This window comes from Crassostrea angulata, chromosome 10, assembly GCF_025612915.1.
Source record: "Crassostrea angulata isolate pt1a10 chromosome 10, ASM2561291v2, whole genome shotgun sequence".
NCBI lineage: Eukaryota > Metazoa > Mollusca > Bivalvia > Ostreida > Ostreidae > Magallana > Magallana angulata.
The window spans coordinates 17706274-17730520 of NC_069120.1; the positions used below are offsets into that span (position 1 = coordinate 17706274).

At 34.0% G+C, this 24247-nt stretch overlaps 2 protein-coding genes across 5 annotated transcripts in view; both read right to left on the bottom strand.

The window, feature by feature from the left end:
* Positions 1–12748, bottom strand: part of LOC128165735 (potassium voltage-gated channel subfamily B member 2-like) — a 41228-nt gene extending 28480 nt beyond the window's left edge. Inside the window, exons 1-2 of one of the 4 annotated variants that reach the window (XM_052830546.1) lie at positions 12059–12748; positions 3947–3982 (exon numbers count right to left, since the gene is read on the bottom strand). In XM_052830546.1, coding sequence (XP_052686506.1) covers positions 3947–3982; positions 12059–12153 — 131 coding nt within the window. In that variant the 5' untranslated portion in view covers positions 12154–12748. Of the gene's footprint in view, positions 1–3207; positions 3377–3946; positions 3983–12058 lie in introns of those variants that run through there. The other 3 variants (XM_052830547.1, XM_052830548.1, XM_052830552.1) reach the window with 3 other exon arrangements.
* A 3846-nt stretch (positions 12749–16594) lies between these two features.
* LOC128167592 (probable peroxisomal membrane protein PEX13) lies at positions 16595–20153 on the bottom strand. Its single transcript, XM_052833390.1, is given in 5 exon segments — positions 16595–18079; positions 18260–18382; positions 18512–19221; positions 20021–20120; positions 20123–20153. Coding segments are annotated over 5 exon segments (1419 nt in total). The 3' UTR covers positions 16595–17624.
* Positions 20154–24247: the final 4094 nt, after the last annotated feature.

A 24247-nucleotide genomic window follows, 5' to 3' on the forward strand; every position in this document is an offset into this window, starting at 1 on the left:
ACCTTTAGATTAAGATTAATGACAATAGCAAAGATGACAGTTTCCTCATGGATTTAGGATTGTTAAGTTCCCTCAATATTCTCTTTTATTTTGATTGATTGCATTAGTTGTTGTTTTTTCTTTTCTTTTTTTTTTTTTTTTTTTTGTTGTTGTTGTTGTTTTTTTTTTATATTTTCTTTGGTTTTCCGATAGCATCTTAAATATAATTGCATTTACAAACTAGAACACTGAGTTGATAAAATCACTATTCGAGTGTGTTTTCTGCACATGCAGATTATGGTTGAGCGTGGTAAAAATAAAATTACTAAATATTATGTTTAAATGCTTGCCATGGTATAACGAAAATTCATGTAATTAACGTCATCACCTTGTGCAAATCTAGCTGAAAAGCAGGGACGGCCAGTCACGTGTTGAAAAAAAAACTGTTTTGAACAAAATAACATAGGTGAACAAGGCATGTAAATTGGGTATCACAGAAAAGTTTAAGAAAATTCAATTCATGGAACATCTTTTTCTCAAAAATTTGTTCTCGACGACGCATATTTAACAAAGTTTAAATTTTCAGCACTTTGGTAAGTAAACTGATGTTCCAAAATGTGTAATTTATTGGGCTTCACATATCTCGTTCTAAAAGTGGGTCTTAATTCTACGTTTTTATTTCAATATATTTGAAGTAGATTTAAAATTAAATCGAAATAAAAACTATAGTGATGACCCACTGTACATCAAAATTTTATTTTGAAAAATACTATTCATATTTTCTTTTTTTTTTAAGCAAGAAAAAGGGGCATTCCCTTTATGCTATTGGAATGATCTAAACACAGTTCAGCTAATGTTTTTTTTATACATGTATGTTGAAATTTTATACGTTGAAACCAGTAGGTATTTCTCCGACTTTTCCCCCAATGTGTTTTATAAAAATCCATAATTGTAATGAAATGGTATCTATTGTTTGGCTACATGATTTCCTGTATCAAAATGTTGTATAGAGGGCATCACGAATCAACATATGCGTGATTATCGATAAAAGAGAGACTACTCGATAAGCAGACCTGATATGCGAGTCAAACGTATTTAACAATTTTACAAACAAACAAAATATTTGTTTCTGAAAATCAAAATGAAGGAAAGACTAAAGTTGCATCTGTATACCGTATTCCAATTTATTCCTTGGTGTAGACAAGATGTATTTCTTAATTTTCAACTTGTAATCAATGGGATCGGTTATAGCACAGTCAAAACAACCACCTGCATGTATACATGTATCAAACGGGTTCCCATGCAGCACATTTCTTTAATTTCAAGATCTGCGCTAACTTTGAGGTATAGGAGCCTGATGACATGATGCGTTGAAGTAAATTCATTTTACATGTGCATACGTGCTGTATATTAGAGGAATCTTACGTTGGTTGGTGCGAGATCGACGAGTTTCATGGGAGACGGTGAAAGGGGTCATGAATCAAGATGGTAATCTTGTGACAATCAAGCCAGTCAATCTGTATTAAGATCATTCCTCGTTATACTTGAAAATGCGTGTACAGCAAACATATGGTCAGTCATAAATACTACTCTAGTCAGTATGAACCTAGGTGAACCAAATCCTCCCTAGCTCGCAGGGGTTGGGTTTCCTTATTACTATCTGACAAGCCATGTGCCGACATCTATAATTTTTTAAAATTCTTTTTTTATTTATTATCGTTTACAACCCCTTCTATATGTCTCAAATCGAAAAATAACAGAAATATCACGACTCTGTGACATTTTGTATTCACACTCGTTTCCTATATATATATAAAGAGGAAACGAGTGTGAACATAAAATGTAACAGAGTCGTGATATTTCTGATATTTTTCGACTTGAGACATATATAAGGGGTTGTTAACGATAATAAATAAAAAAAGAATTTTAAAAAATTATAGAAACAAAAAAAAAGTTGGAAAGGGGAGGGGGGTAGTGCACGGTCCTGTCCACTAGCACCTGTGGACATGACAAGCTTATAGCAAAATTTTGTGAAGCCCCCCTCCCCCAACCCATGCAACCCCCATCCTCCCACACTTAGAGTACTTAGCAAATTCTTGTAAAATCTCAATGAAAAAAATATATAACGTCAGGTGCCTGTGATAATATTTACATATCAAATTGGTGTACACTTATAGAAATACTGACTGACTAATGACGTAACGAGATATTTATATCTGAAGAAAAGACCTTCAACACTATGTTTTAATTATATGTCTTATAAAAATTTCTTTAAGGTGGTAAGGGACACCTGTCGCGTGATGTTAATGTGGATAAAAGTATATCATAATCGAAATACTTTCATCGTTTATAATTTTCCAATCTTACAAAATTTGATCAAAAAAAATTTGAAATTTTTTGGCAAGGTAAAAATTATAAAAGCCTCAGTGGGATTCGAACTAATGACATATAGAAACGTAGATAACGCTCTGACCCCTTGTACTACGCTGTTAGGTTTGGGACAAAAAATATTTAAAACTATTATTGATTTTTTGTTGTTGCTTATTTCGATATGAAGTTCGTCCCAATATGAAGGTGTCACATACCATCTTAAATTAACAATTTTCTACCTTTTCTTAACATATTCCAGCCCGACTTATAAATCCGCGCAGTTTAAATGTCAGAGAGTGAGGATGTTCACAGAGGGAGGTAGAGATAGCAATTAACATACACTGATTCCTGAAAGTGAGCTCGTTTATCCACTTCAAACTGCTACACTCTGAAGGCATGCATATACTCCCGTTTTGAGTCTGTGTGCACTGAATTTTATCGCCAAACGTAGAAGATACAGGAGAAAAAGAATTGCAAGCATTTTTGAAGTCGATAATATTGGAGCAAGTGAGATTCTATATAATTACAGAACGTAACCATAATTAAGTAACAACAAATTAAATTTATGATACAGCGTATCATTGTAAAATGTACAAAAGCAATGGTTAGTACAGGGTGTTCCAGAGTATCTGGTACCATTTGAAATTCGTATAAATTGAATAATGTATAACTATGACATGAATATCACAATACACTGCTGTAGATATATATATATGATAATAACAATCACAGTCATGTGTAGCCTGAACTACTCTTGTATTTCTATTTTCCCTGAATAAAAGAAATAAACATATTAAATCTATACCATAGTAAACCTGCCACATGTCACATGACATCGGTGAACGTGCTGGCACTCACCTTAGCTGAAATCGAACTTTCTTCGTTTTCATCTCTGACTCCCGGCGAGAAGGAGACAGGCATTGTACGTCGATGGCTTACCTGACCGGAACGCAATTCGTCAGATACAGAGATCGAGTGATGGGAGGCCCGCCATTGTACAGCCGTGTCATGTGATAACCGCTCACCAAATATAAACGCTTAACCACCGTAAGGATTTCATTAGATATTGAAAGAAAAGTTAAACGTTAATAGCTTAATAGGACTGATGGTCTCAGATAGAGAGATAGGGAAAGTGAGAGAGAACGAGAGAGAACGAGAGAGAGAGAGAGAGAGAGAGAGAGAGAGAGAGAGCTGGTTTGTAATTAGGTTATGTAAACCATTACTTTCTATATTTCTTAATATATGTAATGACGTCTAATGACGCCTATTGTAACATAATTGCTCAATATCTTAAACAAAATTATCAAACGCCAACAAGTTACGTAATTCTATTGCTTTCTGATTGCTGCAGCTGCTGTATCGCGTGCGCTTTCTAACTCCCCCGCTCGTGCCCTCAGATTTATGTAATTTAGTCTCAGTGCCTTGCTTTTATCTTAAATCCCTATTTTTGAACAACAGATGGACCCCTATTGAATACCGATTTCCCCTTTATTTTATTCACACGGGAAGATTTAATCGAATACACGCTTACATGCTAGAGTTATCTTTCGTGAGCCAAGCAAGAAGTTAAAAAAAGAAGACGGTAATCGATACTTACGCATGCGTCAAGCTGATGGGGGCAGAAGACATTCGTCTGAAATAAACAAAAAGAAAAAGGTTAATTAGTGTAATATATTTATCTTTATGCATTGGATTTTCCAACGGCAAGTAAACTCACTTAGGTATTTAAGGAGGCTGGGTGGTCAACAAACTAACCATCAGATCTTCCTTAAATTTTTAGATATGATTTGTTAAGCTTTAACTATCATTTGATAAAGAAAACATAGGTAATCACAGATTACAAAGCTCACCGAGACGAGACATCACCCTTATGAGATTTCACCTTTATGAGAACACCTTTATCATATTAAATGAAAATCATACTTTATGATCTTGGATATTCATGGATTCTGTTTTGACACAATATCATATATCATCTGTTAAAAAATTGTATGATAATCATATGTTCATATGTTAATCAATACAATAATATAAAATTAAATATTGCATCCTATCATATTTACAACATATATCATATAATACAATAAAATACCATAATAAACAATAATGACATATGATATTGTAACGTATGATATGACATTGTATTGTTTTATACGTAATTGTATTTGATCACATAATACAATATCATCATATATAAAACAATATAGTATTATATTACAATATCATATTACATAATACATCATAACATTGAAACATATGATATTATATTGTATAACATAGTATGATATTGTATGATACTGTATCATTTTTGATACATAATATGATATTGTATCATATGATACAATATAATTTGATACGACATTGTATCATATCAAATGATATGAGATAAAGTAAAAATTTTATAATACAATATCATATTATACATATAATATCATATGATACAATAATATATTTTACAATATCATACAATACAATTTCATGTGATGTGATAATATATCATATTATAAACCAATATCATCTTATTCAATATCGTATGATACGATATTATAAAAATTTTTAATATCATATTATACAATTTCATGTGATATAATTCTATATCACAGAAACTAATATCATATTATACAATATCGTATGATACAATATTATAGAATATACAATATTGTATCATAGGATACAATATTATATTTTGCAATATCTTATGTAATAGTATCATGTGATTCAATAATAAATTAATAATACAATATAATATTATACAATATTGTATCATAATATACAATACTATACATAACGATATCATGATACAATATCATAACATAAAATATCAAAAAAATTGATATTATATCATATCGTATCACATAACTTTTTATAATATTACATATGATATTATATTGTATCATATTAAACAATATTGTTTCATACCATACAATACTATATCATAGGAATCATGTTATATCATTTATTAACAAACACATCTATCTATCGAGCAGGTTTGAGTGAGGTAGGAGATTTCTTTAGCATCCTTGATAATGGAGATCAGGCTCTGCATCTGAAGCAACCTCTGCGTTTCATTTATAATATAGTTAAATCAACTGTGCAAGCTATCATCTATAAAACATGTGACCTGTTCCAAAAAAACTAAACCTCATCCAGCATCCGAAACCTATGGCTTAGATTCAGCATTCAAGCCTGTAAGGTGCATCAGTATACATAAGAAGCATCTCCATGCAAGTTTGGTGAAGTTCAGACCAGTAATAACTAAGATATCATCATCAGAGTGCACTAGCAATTAAAACCTTAACCTGCTCCAGCATCCGCAACCTATGGCCTAGATTCAACATGCATGCCTGTCAGGTGCATCTGTATCATAAGACACACCATCCATTCAAGTTTGGTGAAGTTAGGACCTGTAATAACTAAGATATATTTTTTAGCATCCTTGATGATGGAGATCAAGCTCTGCAACTGAAGCTTCCTCTGTGATTCATTCATATTACAGTTTAATCAACTATGCAAGTTTGAAATAGTACTATTATCTATTAAACATGTGACCTGTTCCAAAAAACTTATCCATATCCAGCATCTGAAACATGGCTCAGACTCAGCATTCAAGCCTGTCAGGTGCATCAGTATCAAAAGACGCACCATCCATGGAAGTCTGGTGAAGTTAGGACAAGAAATAACTAAGATATAATCATCAGAGGGCACCTGTTTCAAAAACTTTTACCAGCTCCAAAAACCTTAACCTCCTCCAGCATCCGAAACCTATGGCTCAGATTCAGCATTCAAGCCTGTCTGGTGCATCAGTATCATAAGACTCACCATCCATGGAAGTTTGGTGAAGTTAGGACAAGTAGTAACTAAGATATAATCATCAGAGGGCACCTGCAACAAAAACTTTAACCAGCTCTAAAAACCTTAACCTCCTCCAGCATCCGAAACCTATGGCTCAGATTCAGCACCCAAGCCTGCCTGGTGCATCAGTATTATAAGACACACCATGCATGCAAGTTTGGTGAAGTACGGACCAGCAGTAACTTAGATATTGCTATCAAAGGGCACCTGCAACAAAAACTTTAACCTGCTCCAAAAACCTTAACCTCCTCCAGCATCTGAAACCTATAGCTCAGATTCAGCACTCAAGCCTGTCGGGTGCATCAGTATCATAAGACACACCATCCATGCAAGTTTGGTGAAGTACGGACCTACAGTAGCTTAGATATTGCTATCAAAGGGCACCTGCAACAAAAACTTTAACCTGGTCCAACAACCTTAACCTCCTCCAGCATCTGAAATTTAGGACTCAGATTCAGCATCCAAGTCTTTCAAGTCCATAAGTAGGTCCAGATGCATCATCCATGCAAGTTTGGTGAAGATAGGACAAGTAATAGCTTAGATACAGGACCTGCAACAAAAACTTTAACCAGGTCCGGACGCCGACGCCGACGCCGACGCCGAGGGTATAGCATAAGCTCCCCCTGACTTCGTCTCGGTGAGCTAAAAATCCACATATTGAGCTTAGACAGTTTGATTAGTTTGCTATATTTTTTTACAGAGCTCTTCTTTTTAAGGAGATAAATATAATTTGAAAATGGTCATGACATTCCAACCCTCTTAATCACGCCCACAATGAGGATTTTTTTTAAATACAAGGTATGAGTGTATTAAACCAATAATTATATCTGTGATATTTGAATTTCTTTATTTATAACACTTCTGTGGCATGATTTCATATTTAAATCCTCGGAACACTCCCCTTTTCAAAACTAATTTCGTAATAGTTTTTTGAAAAGTGTATTAAATTTTTGTTTTTAAAAAACCCAGTGTAGGTATATAACGTTTACATTTACCCTGCGAAAGATTACCATTTTCAAGGACGGACACTGTATATCACTTCCTTGTATTGTGGATGAAACCTTTTACGGTAAAAACCAAAAAGGCGTCAATAGAAACAAGTTGTTCTCCCCTAAACACTTACTTAATAATTAGTAGTTACAGTGTAGAAACACAGGATTACAGACAAGCTGACTGATATCACTTTCGTCTGTTCTCTTCTTTTTCTATCAGACATAGCTAATGACTCGTGGTGACAGAAATTAAAGCCCCTCCACTCGGCTAGGGGCTGGTTCCAGTCTTCGGACAACGAATTTGAAACCTTTCTTCACCAAACAAGGGCTTGTTTGATGAATCGATTTGATTCAGTACCAAGAGACATCGAGTATAAACGGATTGGGTATAATTGCAACACTCAGCAAACTTGCCCGCAAATCCCTCGAGTTAAAACCGAGACATTTGTTCACTTTGTTATCTGACATTACTGGGGAGTTAAAAGTGAGAAGTACTAGTATATATTTCAATGTCAGCACGTATAATTTGTCTGAGGTGCTTGTACTTAGAGAGAAAACTGATGAACATGATAGTCTTGTAACGGCCCATATCTTCAGTGGTCTTAATGCAACATCAATAAACTGACCAATCAGATTTGTTGGTCTTCTTGTTATCTGTCCAGTTCCAGCACTGCAGCGGCAGGCATCCAGTGTAAACAATCTCAGTACCTTGATTAATGGCTCGTGTAGATCTTATTATTTCGGTTTTCATGGCCAATTATCATATAATTGCATCTTAAGTAATGGGGTGCCAAATACAGAACCATTTAATGCGAAAAGAATTTCTTAAAACTAAGCATTACATGAATTTTGTTTTTTCGTTGTTGTGTATTGAATTTTGAAAATCCACATAATAAAGAACAAGTGCAATGGTGTTTCTAAAGTGTTGCTTCACAGCTTTGTTATTGATATCGTATCTTACATCTGAAGGTAAAATAGTTAATAACGACGCTCTCTTGAGGAGTTCTTGCAAACTGGCTGATAATCGATTTAAGATTATTCCACAGGTCTCTCAAAATGTATCTCTTGTGTCAACAAAATATAGGAGCAAGGTTTATTTCTCGACAAAATGAGGTTTCTTTATTACGTAACCAGAAGTACAAGATATTGAACTTGACAAGCCGTACGTTTCTGCATTCGTGATCTCCAATAAAAGTCTTTCAAAATAACACAGCTTGCAAAAGATCATTATTTACATCTGAAAAAGACGTTGTCACGGAGAACCAACGGTCGAAGTCCTTTACCGTTCCTGATTATATGCTACAGGTTAAATCAACAGCATCTGAACGTGTTCGTTTCTTGTTAGATGAATTTTCCTCTGAATGGTATGGAAGCATAAAGAACATGTCATTTGTTAATATAATTAAAACATTTGACATGAATCTTATTTTAAATCCGCGCCTTTAATGGTTTAATGTAACATGAGTGGTCTTCCAGAAATTTATGTCTTGCATGGATTAAAACAGTCGTTAAAAAGTCTTAAAATGTCAGCGCACTTCAAATGCATTTTGTGCGGGAGATGTTTTTTGGGGTAAAATCGATGATTCTGAGCAAATGACAGAGATCAATATCCTACTAAAACAAATTTGACAGACAAATCGAGGAAACTTGAGGATAACCAGATTATTTTGAGATCATGCATTTGTAGCCAAGAAGAATTTAGAAAACCCCAAAAGACCAAGGCCATTTAATAGAATGTGTAAAGGTTGTGTATCCAACGCCTCATTTCTAGTGTCTGTGGGGTGTTTTTTTTTTACCCCAGCGGTGACACCACTACTATTTCAATGGTTGATTGAATTGTTGCTTGATTTTATTCTATATTTCACAGTAACCATGGTAAATTATATTTACGATCTACAAGTATACAAATCGAACACGTTTGGGCAAAATTGCTCGAACGGCTAAAGCCCCTAAAACGTCATTTAGAAATTTGATTGTAACAAATGTCATTTATTTTGTAAATAATGAAGTAATCCATTGTTTCATTCTTCTAAAAAAAAACACCACCGAGTTGAATACAACGAATGTGAAGAAGGTTTATTCTAAATCGAACCTGCGTAAACTTCTATTTTTTTGTTTAAATTTAGGCTATTAAAATCATAACTTTTGAAGCAGTGCAAAGCTTTAACAACGTTTTTCCAGTAGATGGCCCCACCAGATTTTTTTCAATAAACCCCGACACTGGTGTTTTCCGATTTTGGTTCAATAGTCTACAATGCAATAAAATTGATAACGAATTGATAACATTACTATTCAAAATAAGTCAACACACGGCGTATATTTGATGAAGTTGTCAGCTTGTTGCATATACGGGTTTCACTGTTGGAAGATATGTTTAGTCGTTCTCCTTTAATATCCTGTCAAAATAAATAACGTGAATTGAATGCAGCGGAGTGAATGCTGTTCATCTTATTGGGTACAATTTGTTCCGGTTTGGGAAGCAGTATGTCCATCATTGAGTAAATTGGTGTGCCACGATTCTAAATTAAAGTCAGATGAACTTTTCACACTGGTCGTTTCTGCAATTGATCCCTTCTCTGAATTTACTACAAATGTATTTTAGTCACAGTGGCGGAATATTGTCATGATATAATCGAACATATATCCTCTTTTAGTAATTGTCCATTTATGAATTTTTAACCTTATTTGTTTGCCGGGCTCCTGAAGTGTCCTAATATACTAGGAATTTAATTAAAAGTTGTGTATTAGATAACGGCTGTGACTTTGATAGAAAAATAATTTTAAAATCCAATCGTCGCACAGATATGTAACATGACAAAAAAAATCTATACAAACGGATTAAATTATCGGTGTATCGTTGCGGTCAAAAATAACTGAAATAAAATATGTTTTTTTATCCTCAATCAATGACCAAATAGGACCAAGAATATGAGTTGATTACACGAAGTCTATATCTAAAGTCCCTTGGTGACTTGGTTTCCGACAAGTTTTTTATTTTTGCAGTTTTGGTTATCACTTGGTGGAAAGCATCGTAAAATCTAATTCTATGCAAGCTTGTCCTTGAAAAATCAATATCAGTACCAATCAATACCAATCTACTTTGCTGGAAATAATAACTATTTATATTTTCTTTTAATTTGAAATGCGCCGTTATAATGTATGTCAAATATTTATACTGCTTAATGAAGTAAACAACATATAATACGAAACATCACAAAACCAGAGGTATTTTGTCATAATTGGTGTTGGTACCATGAGGAATCATTTGTAATCTAATTTTTTTTAACACAGGCCTGTATCACAATACATGTATGTATTTGCTGACACATTAAAGGGGCATGGTCACGATTTGGGTCAAAAATTATTTTTCCAATTTTAATGTTTATAATGCTTCAGTAAGGGATTTTAAATAGGCAACCAAAATTTAAGTGTCATTCGTTTGGTTATAAGCAAGTTACAGAGCCTGCAATTCTTTGCTGTGTAAACAAAGCTTTTGTTTACATTTTGAATGATGAAGTGAAAATTCAACTTTACGACCTAAAATGAATGTGTTAAACGCTAGGAACTGTTTATTTATGCTTAAAATGAATAAGAAGATAGACAAATCAGCTTGAAAAGATTTTTTACTCGTATATTGAACCTATGTAAACAAAAAACAGGGCACGAGCCTTGTTTACATGACAAAGAATTGTGAGCCCTGTATCTTGCTTATGACTTTACGACTGACTCTCAAATGTCATTTGATCATTAGAAATGCTTTCGTAAAGCATTGTAAATAATGAAAACAGAATTTGACCAAAATCGTGACCATGTTCCTTTAAGAAATAAGATTTTGGTATGACCTTAAAATGAGGCCCAGTGGTGATATAGAATAATTCAGCTACCAAAAACTAAAAAACACCGAGCAAAGGTTATAGTTGTAACCATTATATTAGAATAAAAGTGAAAATCTTGATAGGCTGTTAAACAACAAAACAAAATCAAATGATATGTAACAAGCCAGCGTTGCCGGAGAGTTTCCGATCATTAAAAAACCTTTATATATAACAGCAAGAAACTTCGTTGCAAAATTCTGGAATGGGCTGTTAAACCCTTTCAGACCCGCGATGTATAACGAATGAACTGTGTTGTTCTCCGAGAATACGTTCCAGCGAAACAGTGAGTTTTTATTGAATTAAAGCTTAATACATACTTTGCAATATCTCGCTCATTAGAAGCATTGGCATGTTGTCGCTATATGTCGGGAACAATGAAGTGAACCCCGACATTATTGATAATGTATCGTATACGCCGTATAATGCAATTTGTCTGTTTGATAATATGCTCCATACGAGCCCATGGGTAACCAGGTTCGGTGGTGATTAGTGGCTTTGATTTTGATTGTATGCCCTTTAGTTTCATTTCAAAGAAACAAACTCAGTAGGCTTGAACCAAAATTAAGAAAACAATATATAGGTATGATTATTCACAAATTCTTCAGAAATCAGTAGTTATTCTTTCGGTAATTAGTGGCTTTCATTTTGATCGTTTGAACAAAAATTAAGAAAACAATATACAGATTTGTATATGAAAGTATTTTTATAAGTTACAAATTCTACAAAAATTGGCAGTTATTTGTTAGTGATTGCTAGTATATTCAATGGAGGGTCATATATCCAAAATTAAGGAGTGATATCTCCATTATTTTCAGTTTTCCGATGTTATAAATCAAGACAGTAACCCAAGAGTTAGCACTTACAAATTACTCGTATCATTTCTAGTTTTCTGATAATAATCTATCAGACAACAATAACGAAGGAGGTATTACCTGTATATCTTATAGATATCTTAAAGATATTCTAATACAATAACGAAGGAGGTATTACCTGTAATGGTCGGCGGCCAGGGAACGTCGCCTGTGTTCGGAGATAATCCTCAAGTTCTCCAGTAGCATGACCTGTGCCTTGTCTGGGTGTTTCATCGTACAATCCGCTGCATGTTCCCCGGAAAAATTATTTGAATGTTCTTCACTGCCCCAAATACCAATAATAAACGTACGAACTCTGAAGCATTTATTGTCAGCTTCTCAACATACAGGTGACTCGCAATGTCCAGAAAAAACTATTATTCAGTAAAACGTTATTTGCATGGAGTCAACATTGTTTTAGACCAATTGTGTTTCGTCTAGTTGGAGCCATTTTTGGTTAGAAAGGAAAAATTCCACATCATTATGGCCAAAGAAATTTAATCTTTCCCATTTGTTGTTGAAACTAAAAAAGCTCAGAAATCAACCCATTGGATATCAACGCGGAAATCATGGAAAACGGCTCCCAACCAACAGGTGGAACAATCACGGGTTGTCTCGTATAGGTGTGGAAGCACTGAAGCTGTTATCTCTACATTAGCTTGGTCGTAAAAGTAGTACTACAGAAGCTGTGTACTAAAACATTTTCCAAAAGTGTCCTTCTGCTCGGTAAATCCCATTGATTCTTATTCTAGTTGAGACGAAGAAGCGTTAAAACAGACCTAACGCTACGCGCAGAGGATACAAAACAAGTCCCCGTAATCTGTTGCAAAAGATACTCGAATTGGATGCATTTTGTCAATGCCTAGTGTTGTATATATGACACGCCTAGAGAACAACAGGGGTCACGTGATCATAGATCAGCGACGTGAGCCAAAATCGGAGTGCTCAAGAATTGAGGCCAACCTTATAGCTGTAGGCCTGTGAGATTGCATTGGAATCTCAGCCTTCTGACCTTCCGGTCTTCGACGTCTTCACTGCGATTCTTCCTTTAGCTGTTAATTACTCGACGGAGCCAGGAGATATATATACCTGCGATAGTCATGGAATCTCTGAACCTTTTTTCTGTTTTACCGTATAAAACCAGTGACAGAGGCTGTGTAAAATACCTGTCCTCGTCGACTGTATATTGATTAGTTTCCATGGTTACCTCTTCAATATACTCGTTTTATGTAATATTAATACTTTCAGTTAGTCGATCTATTTAATTTGTTGTTGTGGAGAAAAACTATTAGTTAGGATTTCAGTATCACATCGTTGTAACTCAGGTTGTTTGGTCATTTGGGTCTTTTTAGACTGATTCAATAATAGTTCCTATGATGTCAAACAATGACATCGAAATGGTGTGTACAATGGATCATTGAGACGCAATTGTATCTTTAACTGATCTGTTGCATAGATCTTTTCATTCGGTGCTTCTCTTGGGAGAAAGGGATGTTTTCATACAAATTAGAATGATTTTTGAATTATGTCTGTTATAAAAAGGAAACATTATGGTCATTCAAATTCAACGTATTGTGATACTAGTAACCTGCATTTTGTTATCTGATGACAAAAAATTGCCTTACAGACAAACACGGGGAAATTGATGATTTCACGAAAAGGTGCACTGTGCTAACATCAACATCTACTAGAAAAACATCAGTTGGTTTGTCGTGTACATAAACAGCATCTGCTGTCATTCCGTAAACACACAATCAAAATACGGACTACTAGTATTTTATTTTTCTTCAAAATTCTAACGTTAATTTAGAAACTTCAGTGGACGTAATTCATTTTTTGCTTTCAGCTCAACGGCAAAAGAGAATTTGATTATCTTTTTTCATCCTTTTGGTTGCTTTTTTTGCATGAACTCTTGTCTGGTTTATTACATGGTAAATAAGACATACAGCCTCTTTAAGTAAATGGTCTCGCATACTTTATATGGTAAAATCGCCACTTATTGAATCGTTAGCCTTCTGGAGAAAGATGTGCCTGAAATTCGAGTTCCGTTAGCAATAAAAGCATGTCAGAATAAGATAGGGCCAACATTACTGAAAATCTTCCGAATGACAGCTTCACAGCTAAAGTCCAATGACCGGCTGACGGTTGAGCATCCTTGTCTGTTCATACTGTAGTAATGATCAAACTTAAGTCAGACTTTGAGAAAGGTGATATCTTCTCTCTGGTACAGTAGGTAATAATGTCTATTCAGGAAAAGATGACATTCCCCTCGAGTTGAACTTGGTTATCTTGCACGCACATTGTAAGTACAGTACAACATTTTTTTTTTCTGCGGGATATTTTTTTCTCGGAATTTTGCGATATAGTCTAAGACATAAAAGAAACAAAAAAAGAATGTGAAATTAATCATTAAAAATCAAGCACGAAACAGAGATACATATACGTATTTTGGAATTAAACGCTAAAAGAGTAACCCATCGAAAAAAGGCAGCAAAACGTAACGGCTATGTGATCCTTTCTGAATAGTACCTGTAAATCGGATTTGTTCGATGGAGGCTGGGAGGCCAAGAAAACATTTCATTAGATCCACCTTAAAACTCAAAAGACGATCTTTATAACCATTAACTTTTCATAAATGTATAAGAAAATCCAATTATTTTTGTTTAGAATTTTATGGATTTTGATTTATTTCATTTTCAACATAAGTTCTCTCTCTCAGGGAGTTTTAATCGTCTGAAAATGGCTATGACCTTCCAGTCCTAATAAAGTTCAATATTCCGTTCGTACACATAAAGGCAATCTGCACTATATTATTCACTTATTTTGCGTTTTACAAAAACTTATTTTATAACTTATACAAAATAATCATTTACGAATTTGGTCGTATTAAAGTTCATTCGTAAAACGCAGCTCAGCGTACTAAACGGGAACGAACAAAAGATAGCTTAGCACACCCTCATACTTCGTCCCAAACCACGGCCAAATTAAAGTACAATCCTCTCCCATCTAGAGGAGACAGCTATGCGGACTCCCAGTCTGATAAAAAGCAACCCCTTTCCTTTACCATCGGCAAAAGCAAGGAGAACGGGGTGGACTCCGTGCCGTGGCTTGAAACGGTAACCCTCAATTTGCTCGATGGATTTACTAATCAAAGATTCTGTTTTTCGGACATGATTTCACCAAAAAAGATTGATATATGCTAATTAAGACAATGATTAAATATTTAAGATTCTTTTTTTAATTTTTTTAAAACGGAAATGAGAAAATTGATGTAAAAATAGTGAATTGCCAACGAGTACACTGTACTGGGTTTACTAGACTCCCTGACAAGCAAAATACCCCTTGAACCCCCCCCCCCCCCCCTTTAGAATTTTTTTTTCTGAATCCGCATGTGCACAATGTGAATGAGTTTCACAGATTCAAATATAGGGTACCGGTATGTCAATATGATACTAAACTTAACCTATAATACACACATAGCATACATAGGCAGGCACGTACATGTAGCATCAGGGCAGGGGCCTGCCCCCCCCCCCCCCCACTTGTTCTCACAGCAAACATTTTTCTTTAATTGACTATATAAAAAGTGAATTAACATTAAGTTGCCCCCACCCCCACTTTTTGGGTGAGCATGTAAAAAGGTGAAAAGAAGGAAGTTCACATTAAAAATGAAATTGAAGATATAGTACGCTCTGTCCCTTCCCACGGATTAGGATTTTTACGAATTTTGAAAAGTTGTAATTAAATTTCCTTCTTTTTTCTTGTCAAGATGTTTTAATTTGGATGAGTCTGCCCCTCTCCCCCTCTCAGAAACGATGCTGCGTGCCTGATAGGTGAGCATCCAAATAAATGCTCATGTAAAAGAATAATCAACGAGTGGAAAGACATACTAGTACCTGGAAGATTACAGAATTTACATATATAAGGCATTAAATATAATATTGAAAATGCATTATACTATGAAACGTGACAACAACCCTTTCCCAAACAATATGTGTGCCATTATTATATGGAAGAATCACTATATAACCAAAGATCATAAAAGAAGAAGGGAAATAAAGTATCGCACAGAACTTTTGCTTAAACAAAATATTCTAAAGTTTTTCAGGAAGAAAAGTTGCCACTGGAACCTTATTAGAAACACATATATCTTTAACCACAAAAATCATTCAGATGGAACAGTTGTAGTAAACCAGGGTCTGCTGCCATAAATAATTCTTTTAAAAAGTCCATAAGCTGATAACAGACTTTAATACATCAACATTTTATACTGTAAGATATAATTTTTGATTTTTTTTTAAATCTCTCTCTCTCTGAGTGTCTCTCTCTTTCTCTCAAAACATTAACATCAAGCAGTAATGCATAATTACGGGGGGGGGGGGGGGGGGGGGAATGAATCGAGAAAAATAAAAATTTTATAATTGAATTTTAAAATTCAAGCATTAATTCCAATACCTTTAAGGATTTTTTCTGCATTTCTTGCTATATCATTTTTAAAATATAACAGTGTTAAATTAAAGTACAAATCAAATACAAATGTATGCATAAAATCAAGTGATTTCCATACAAGGACATTTAATTCAGCTTTTACTAAATTGTGATGTCCAAACTGTGTATGAAATTATTTTCTTCCTCTAAGAAATGAAACCATTATGAAGCAAAATGAGGATGCAAGTCTATCATAATCTTATTTTTATTTTAAATTTACATATAAATCACATGCTGATTTTTAATTGACAAGCAATTTCCCTAACCCTTTACAAACATTCTCTTAAAATTCATTTCCCTCATTTATACAGCATATAAAAAATCACTTGCATTTTGTATAATTGTTTTTTAGCCATAAAAAATCACATATCAAAAGTTCTGATTCTACAATTATATCAATTCAATATTTTTTCTTTTTAAATAATATTTCACAAATATTAACATCAAAATTTTTAAGAAATCTGCCAATAATTATATTATAACCTAAACTTAAGAAACAAGATATATATGTTATGAGTAGATCTACCATACTTCTTTTTATTTTTTTGCAATGTAAAAAGAAATTTTAAATTGTATTGTTAGAGTCTTAGAGATCACCCATTTCAGTTCTTGCAATATTATAATATGGTTAAACCCGATCAATTGGAAACATTATCCTGACATTCAATTACTTTATTTCTGAAAAGATATTAAAATAATATAAATCCCTACCCCAGATAATACCACACTTTCTAGAAAAGAAAAGCAATCTGAGTTCTCCTCACTTCACATCACAAGAAATGAGATACAACAACTATAAACAGCCAAGAGAGATAACTGTAATTAAACTAGTGGCAGAGAAAGGAAATACATGTAAATTATATGAATGAAAGTGAGGCTGGATTTCAAGGATTATCATATAAATGATTGTATACAAAAAGGACTTCACAATAGAATTGGAAATGTTCAGCTCATAAATCTAAATTATTTATTGTGATTTAAATTCAATATAAAAGGATCTTACTAGCATATTCAACATGCACCTAAGGACACTGTTGTACATAAAATATATATCTGCTTTTTTCCTGATTCAATTTTCCATTACTTATGAGAAAAATCAATACCATGTACACAGTACACACACCATCAATAAATTATGTCAGTTGTAATCCTATTTAATCTGATTGTTTGATCAGTTATCACAATTATGGCAGTACTGGTAATACCCAACACCAAACTTAATTTATTAGGTTATCCTCGTTGGCATCCAAAATATCCTTTGCATTCAAATTTTCTGGTTGCCTTACTGAATTGTTCTGTGAATTAGAATCAATTGGAAATGCATCCTCTAGATTAGCAAAGGATGTACTGTTTTCTGAAGTTGAATTGAAGTTGTCCATACATGGTGCACTAGCCACTGGTTTGACTTGTCCATTGTTCACACTCTCTGACTTATCACATGATTTCTTACAACAGGTGCTTGTTCCGGACACCATGTCTGGAGCAGAGGCACTGTTGACTGAGCTTAATGTTGGGGTCTGTGCAGGATCTGCTGCATTACCAGGGGAAGACTGTTGTTGGTGTTTTGTGCCTCTCTTCTTTCCGAGCACCTTTACATAGTTTCCAGGAATAATTCCAACTTTCTGTCCATCCACAGATGCCAAAAGCCAGCCTCTCATTCGTGGTTGAATTTCTAAAACATTGCAAACACACACTGCTTAGTACATGTGATATAAATTTTGAATTTTTTTAATTTGAATTTTTGAATCAACATTACTGAGCATTTTGGTTCATGTTATTATGTAAGCTGCCTTTTAAACTTGTTATCACCACTGAGGGAGAATGCAAATTAATACTGCTATCAGGTACATACCTTTTGGTGCTACTTTGATAAGCTGTCCTGCTTTGAAAGAAAGCTCTTCCTCACTGTTCCCATTAAAATCATACTCTGCCCTGGCAACAAAATGGTCATCTTCTCCAGAAGCCCAGGCTTTCACTAATCAAAGAGAGGTACTTTTGGTATAAATCTAATCAAAATATCCATGAAACTCTTGTAATTCTAAATACTAAATAATTGTCATAAACATTGTTTTGTTATGTATGTTTAATTTTTCATAATAATTACCAGAAGGTCCACTCAAGCTGGATATCATCCTCCAGATGAGCCAGGGTCCTCCCATAATGACTCCAAAGAACAGCATTATAGGCCATGTGCTCTTCTTGGGAGCTCCCCCTTCATCAGGAAGCTGACTTAACACATCAGATGCCTTTGACCAAGCTTCTTCCGCATAACCTTGGGGCCTCAGTCGTAACAACACCAATAGTTTACGGTATAGATACTTCAGAAATCGAAAAACTGCAAAAGCCGACAATACTTGACCAATCTGGGATTTAAGGCGAGTGAAATTGTCAGCGACACCTACAACTGCTCGGAACGAGTTGTACATGGCCTGAAATGTGGAATCCAACATCATGCTAACAGAGGTGAAGGCATTGACTATACTTTCAATGGACTGGAATGCAGGCCTAGAGCTTTCCTCTGCCAGTCTGGCAATGCTGTTTTGATTGAAATCATCACCATAACCCATTCTGTTATATCCCCCCATTCCCCCATAACCCATAGATCCATAACTGCTGTAAGGACTGTAGCCATATCCGCCCATTCCTCCATAACTACTATAGGGAGAATAACTACTGTATCCCCCGTATGGTGATGATAAGCGACTTCCCATGCCAGTTTGTGTCGGACGGGAGGGTATCGGGGGAGGATTCCCCGGGCCTGATGCACCTGGGACACAGCATGGTGGCAGGCTCTCTGTACCTCCTATAGGAGGACTGTAAAGTATAAAAGTTATCATATAAATAATCTTATACACATAGCATATCAATAGTAGTAAAATATTGCTTGAGATCAAATTATTTTATTGACAATTTATGATTTACATAATGCAAATTGTTTCATAATATTAACTATGATGCTGTTTATTAGCACAATATATTGATACGTGTATACAATTTAGCGATGTTTAAATTATCGAATAAATTTGTTGGAACATATCAAACCTAGTAAAAATGTGAATTGTGTTATACAAAAATAATCTAGTATTTATACTATTTTATCATCTAAAATATACACTTAACATTAATATATATTAATCAGTTATAATTCCCCATTCTATAATATCCCCTAAATATTATGCTTTAACTTGGAACAATTTTACAACAATTTATAATCTCTTTAATTCAATAGAAATGTTTTGAGTACTTGAACAACATGAAAATATTGACCATGTAGATAGTCGTATAGTGATAGTTATCTTTGTAGGGTTATAAATTAGAACGGTTCGAGTTTCTTCTGGTCAAGTTTTAAAGCTTTTAATTTTGACAAAATAAAGTTGGCATCATATCCTTATTTCTATGTATACAATCTTTATATCCAAATTCCTATTTCTTTGTTATTCATTATGCGCATCAATGTTACTTGTCATTCGAACTTTGACCAACCATGTTGCCATGAACCAAGCTCATTCACAATGTCAACAATCATTGCATTGTATTTTCAATAGACTAACAAGTTGGGAATTTTGATTAGATCTAACTTATGTTAACAAACTGACTGTCAGATGATGCATACCCTGACATGTTATTTGCTGGTAAGCTTCCAGAATTTTGATAGTTTATCCCTGCTCTTTCCCATGGTTTTGTTGGAGCAGCCATGAACTTCCGTTTGTTATTTTGGTAGCTCGTACAGAAATATTTCGAGTCATCTGCGTAATTTTTTTTTGGAAAGGGGGGGGGGGGGGGCTGGTGTCGTATCTCTCAGCTTTTTACATCTTAGTCTTTATCAGATGGTTAATTTTAACTAGACTTAACACACATTTCCAAAGTACATGTAAAAGTTATCACTTAAACCAAATAATCAGTAATTAATACCTTTTTTGAACTTGACTTCCCAATGTATTTATAAGATAAAGTAGGATCAGGAGGGGCTCCATGGGGATTCAAATTTTATAATGGAAATGCAAATAGAGAGAGAAAAATTTCCATTATGATTAAAATCTTCTTATACAGAACAGAGAGACGAGAGAATAAGAACTTAAGTTTCCATGGAAATAGGATTTTATACAAAAGATTTCGTTCTTTTTCGCTGTGGCCCCTGATTTTTTTTAAAGAAATGTAAAGAATATGAAATAATATGGATGCGAAATAATCTTGAATATTTCATTTATCTCTTGGGACTACATTCTCCAGTTTTGCATTTACCTAGAAATAAATTGGAAAATGTTTCTGAAAAGATATAGACTTGATTGAACATGTAAAATAAGTGTAAAAAAAAATCATTCTAAAGCGAAGAAGTTTCAAGTTTTTATTCAATAACCCACATATCACAGTCATTTTTTTTGGTTCGGGTGGGGTGGGTTGTGGGGATTAAAGCATTCATTAATGGACGATTTTGAAATTGATACTGAAGTAAGCTAGTTTGAAGATGTTCTTTTTTTTTTTTTTTTTTAAAGTGTCATGTCGTAAAATTTGAATTTATCGGGTGGCAGTAAATACAAAATTTACAACATGACAACTAGTTGTCATGTGGTAAATTTTGTATTTACTTGCACTTGGTAGTTGTCATGTTGAAAATTTTGTACTTACTGCCACCCGGTAAATTCAAATTTTACCACAGGACAATTAAAAGACTGAGTGGAAGAGATGAGGAAGGAAACACAAGATGGATGACCTGGATGAAAAAAGTTACCTAAATCGGAATGTATTCAGGAACCTGTAAATATTCTACTCAATAACAGGAAGATACAAGTGTATAATTATTTGCGAAATAGTTATACAAAAAGGGCACGTTTATGAAAGGTTTCACAGCCTTTGATGTTAGAAAATAAGCTAACAAGGAATTGAAATCTCTGTAATATGGAACTTACTTATTTTCCCCATTCCTCCTATATATGAAACTCAGAACTACATGTAGAACCCATGTCGCCAGTCCTTTCTTACAATGAAGGTAGTTTTAAGGTTCCAGGAGGTGAATAAGAAAAAGATCACAATTGGGTAATACAATACTTTTCTTTTTCAGAAAATGATGACTTATTTTGGTAAAATAAAAGATGTGCGTCATTCAAAAATCACCAGTGGAGGAAAATTTTCACATTCTTGATGTTTAGTTACATGTATTCAGGAAGAGAATTTTTAAAACTCATACACAATGTGTAAATGCATGGTTTGTTGATTATTTAATTGTATACGTATACTATACGAGGGTTGTTCGGAAATTATTGAGACATTTCCTCTTATTCTTTTAGTAAAAAAGATAAACCATTGAAATTTCACCAAAACGTAAATCAGGATAGAGACTATAAATGTGAAAAGTTTCTTGTTCATGGCATGAATAGATCATTCCTGGTAAGCTGACCAACCTACCTTCGTCCAATGACCCGGCGCAACCGCAAACTTTTCGCAACGTCATCTTAACGCTTCTTATTGCTCCTGTGTTCTAAAAACCTTACAAACGAACGGAAATAAGAATTATTCTTTATTTATCATCTTTTGTTTTCATTTCAAGATGTCACCATTTACATTTTCTGTCATTCTTATTGTTTTCAGGGGGAAAATCGAGTTATTTTTTTCCGAAAGTCTAATTACTGCGAATGTCTCCTGCAGTTATTTTTTATATATTTTAGAACTGTATATAACAGTTAGTGCGTCAAAAGTACTTGATAATTAATCCCTTTGGCCTAATTCTAGTTAAACAATCAGTGAAAAAAATATGATGAACTGAAGCTCTATACCTTGTCTTGTCATCGTATAGTTTTTTTAAGCAATTGCTTGGCCTTAAAAGGTCTTCTTCCGAGATTTCCACCAGTTTGACGGTTTTTAATGCGCCGCCTTGGCGTCAAAATTCAATGTAAAGTCGTTGTCCGATTTCTATTGTTTGGTAAATATATGTGTACCATAACCGTATTTCAACTCAAACATCAGTGAAACTTAATCAAAAGTTAGTCGCAAAGAATAGCAAAATGAACATATTTAATTTGATTTCTTTTATCATTAACTGTAATTCTACGGACACTTATAAAGTAGATGTTTAAGTTATTAAATCTCCGAGTTCATGGCTGCTCCGGGTACCCCGACCACCGACTTGTTTATCTATCGTCGTAAACAAAATATTAGGTATTCTTTTAATATCACTTTGTTTTATTTTTTGTTGGGGTAACTTCAGTGTCTATGCCAATTTTTACCAAAATTCGTCAATTAGGAAAGAAAATATTCGAGTTGTCTCAATAATTTCCGAACAACCCTCGTATAATTATATCCAGTGTCCAAGCATTCGTCTTGGCTTAGGCACATATGAAGAGATTTAAGTAACCAAAGTACATGTAGATTATGAGAGCGCACCTAAAACAAACAAACAGTTGTGAACATAGACCAATGATGTCAAACAATAACTTGTCCGGAACCATCTCATCCTGTAACCAATGGACAGTATTAGCGCGAGTCATGGATGACGATTGGACGACTGATTCACTGCCTTGTACTTCGGTGATGAAACGTCATCCTCCCCCGTCATCCTTAAACCTGACAGGGTCATCTGTAGCTGCAATATAGAATGTAACCCTCTCCGACTTTTTTTTTAATTGACATTCCCTCCTCCCCATAAAAAAAACAAAAAACAAAAAAAAAATCGGAAGAGTGAGGTACATTATTGCAGCTATACATATAGGTCATCTGCTGAATCTGATGGGGAGTCGTTATATGTCAACTGTCAATCCTGACCAAAAGACTTTAAACTGAGCGTAAATTATATATTCAACACTTTAAATTTTTATGTACAATTATTAAAAATATATCAATTATTTAATGAAATCCCCGATATCTGTGGGTTTGAATAACGAAATACATGTATTTAAATGGAGGGACATTCTTTTGAAGTGACTCGTGAAAATAAAGAACATTTAGAATATATTTTTGACAGAAGTTTTGTCTTATTTATTGGTCAATAGACCTGATTTTTCCTTATTTTTTCTAATGTTTTGATACTTTATTTGTAGCATACGTAAGCACTTTTCTGTGAAATGGTTTTGATGTGACCTCTTGGCGAACTCGCACGTATCATTGTACTTCCTAGTTAGAAATAGATTATAAAAAAAAGTTATCAATTGAAGTCCGAAAGCTATACAATAATAAGTGATATATAAAAATATATAAAATAGTTCTCGATAGCTCAAGGAAATATCTTTTAGCAAATCAAAAATTCTTAAAATTTGTTAATTCGAGTGTTATTTCTAAATATTGCCAATTTTGCTATAATTAATTGCACTCTCTGGTCACTTGATTAGAAGAGAGAGAGAGAGAGAGAGAGAGAGAGAGAGAGAGAGAGAGAGAGAGAGAGAGAGAGAGAGAGAGAGAGAGAGAGGGCAAATAAGTAGTTATATATTCTTATATCCATTTAAACATCCTGGTCATTTATTATAACAGTATATGTGATCTTCCGTCCTTCATTTCCGCACTCCAAAAGGGAAAGAGTACCCCCCTGAAAGACCGGTGAATTTTTACTTACCGAAAAGAGCAGAGTGGACAATGGAAAATTTTTGGTGCTTCGTTTAAATTTCTCTCATCCTATAAGCTTAAATTTCTTACAGCTTTATATTGTGACAAACTATGGAAATATTCTTTTTATTTAGTTTGATAATTTTTTCCGGATGTGTTTTAAACAGTTTGGAAATTGAACAGTTCAAAAATGGTAAGAACTTTTAATGATCTCTGAATTTTTATAACGATATCCACGACGAGGTAATAAAAAATATTTTAGGCTCAACATCTGCTAAAAACCATTTTGAAGGTTTTTTTTTAACAAAGT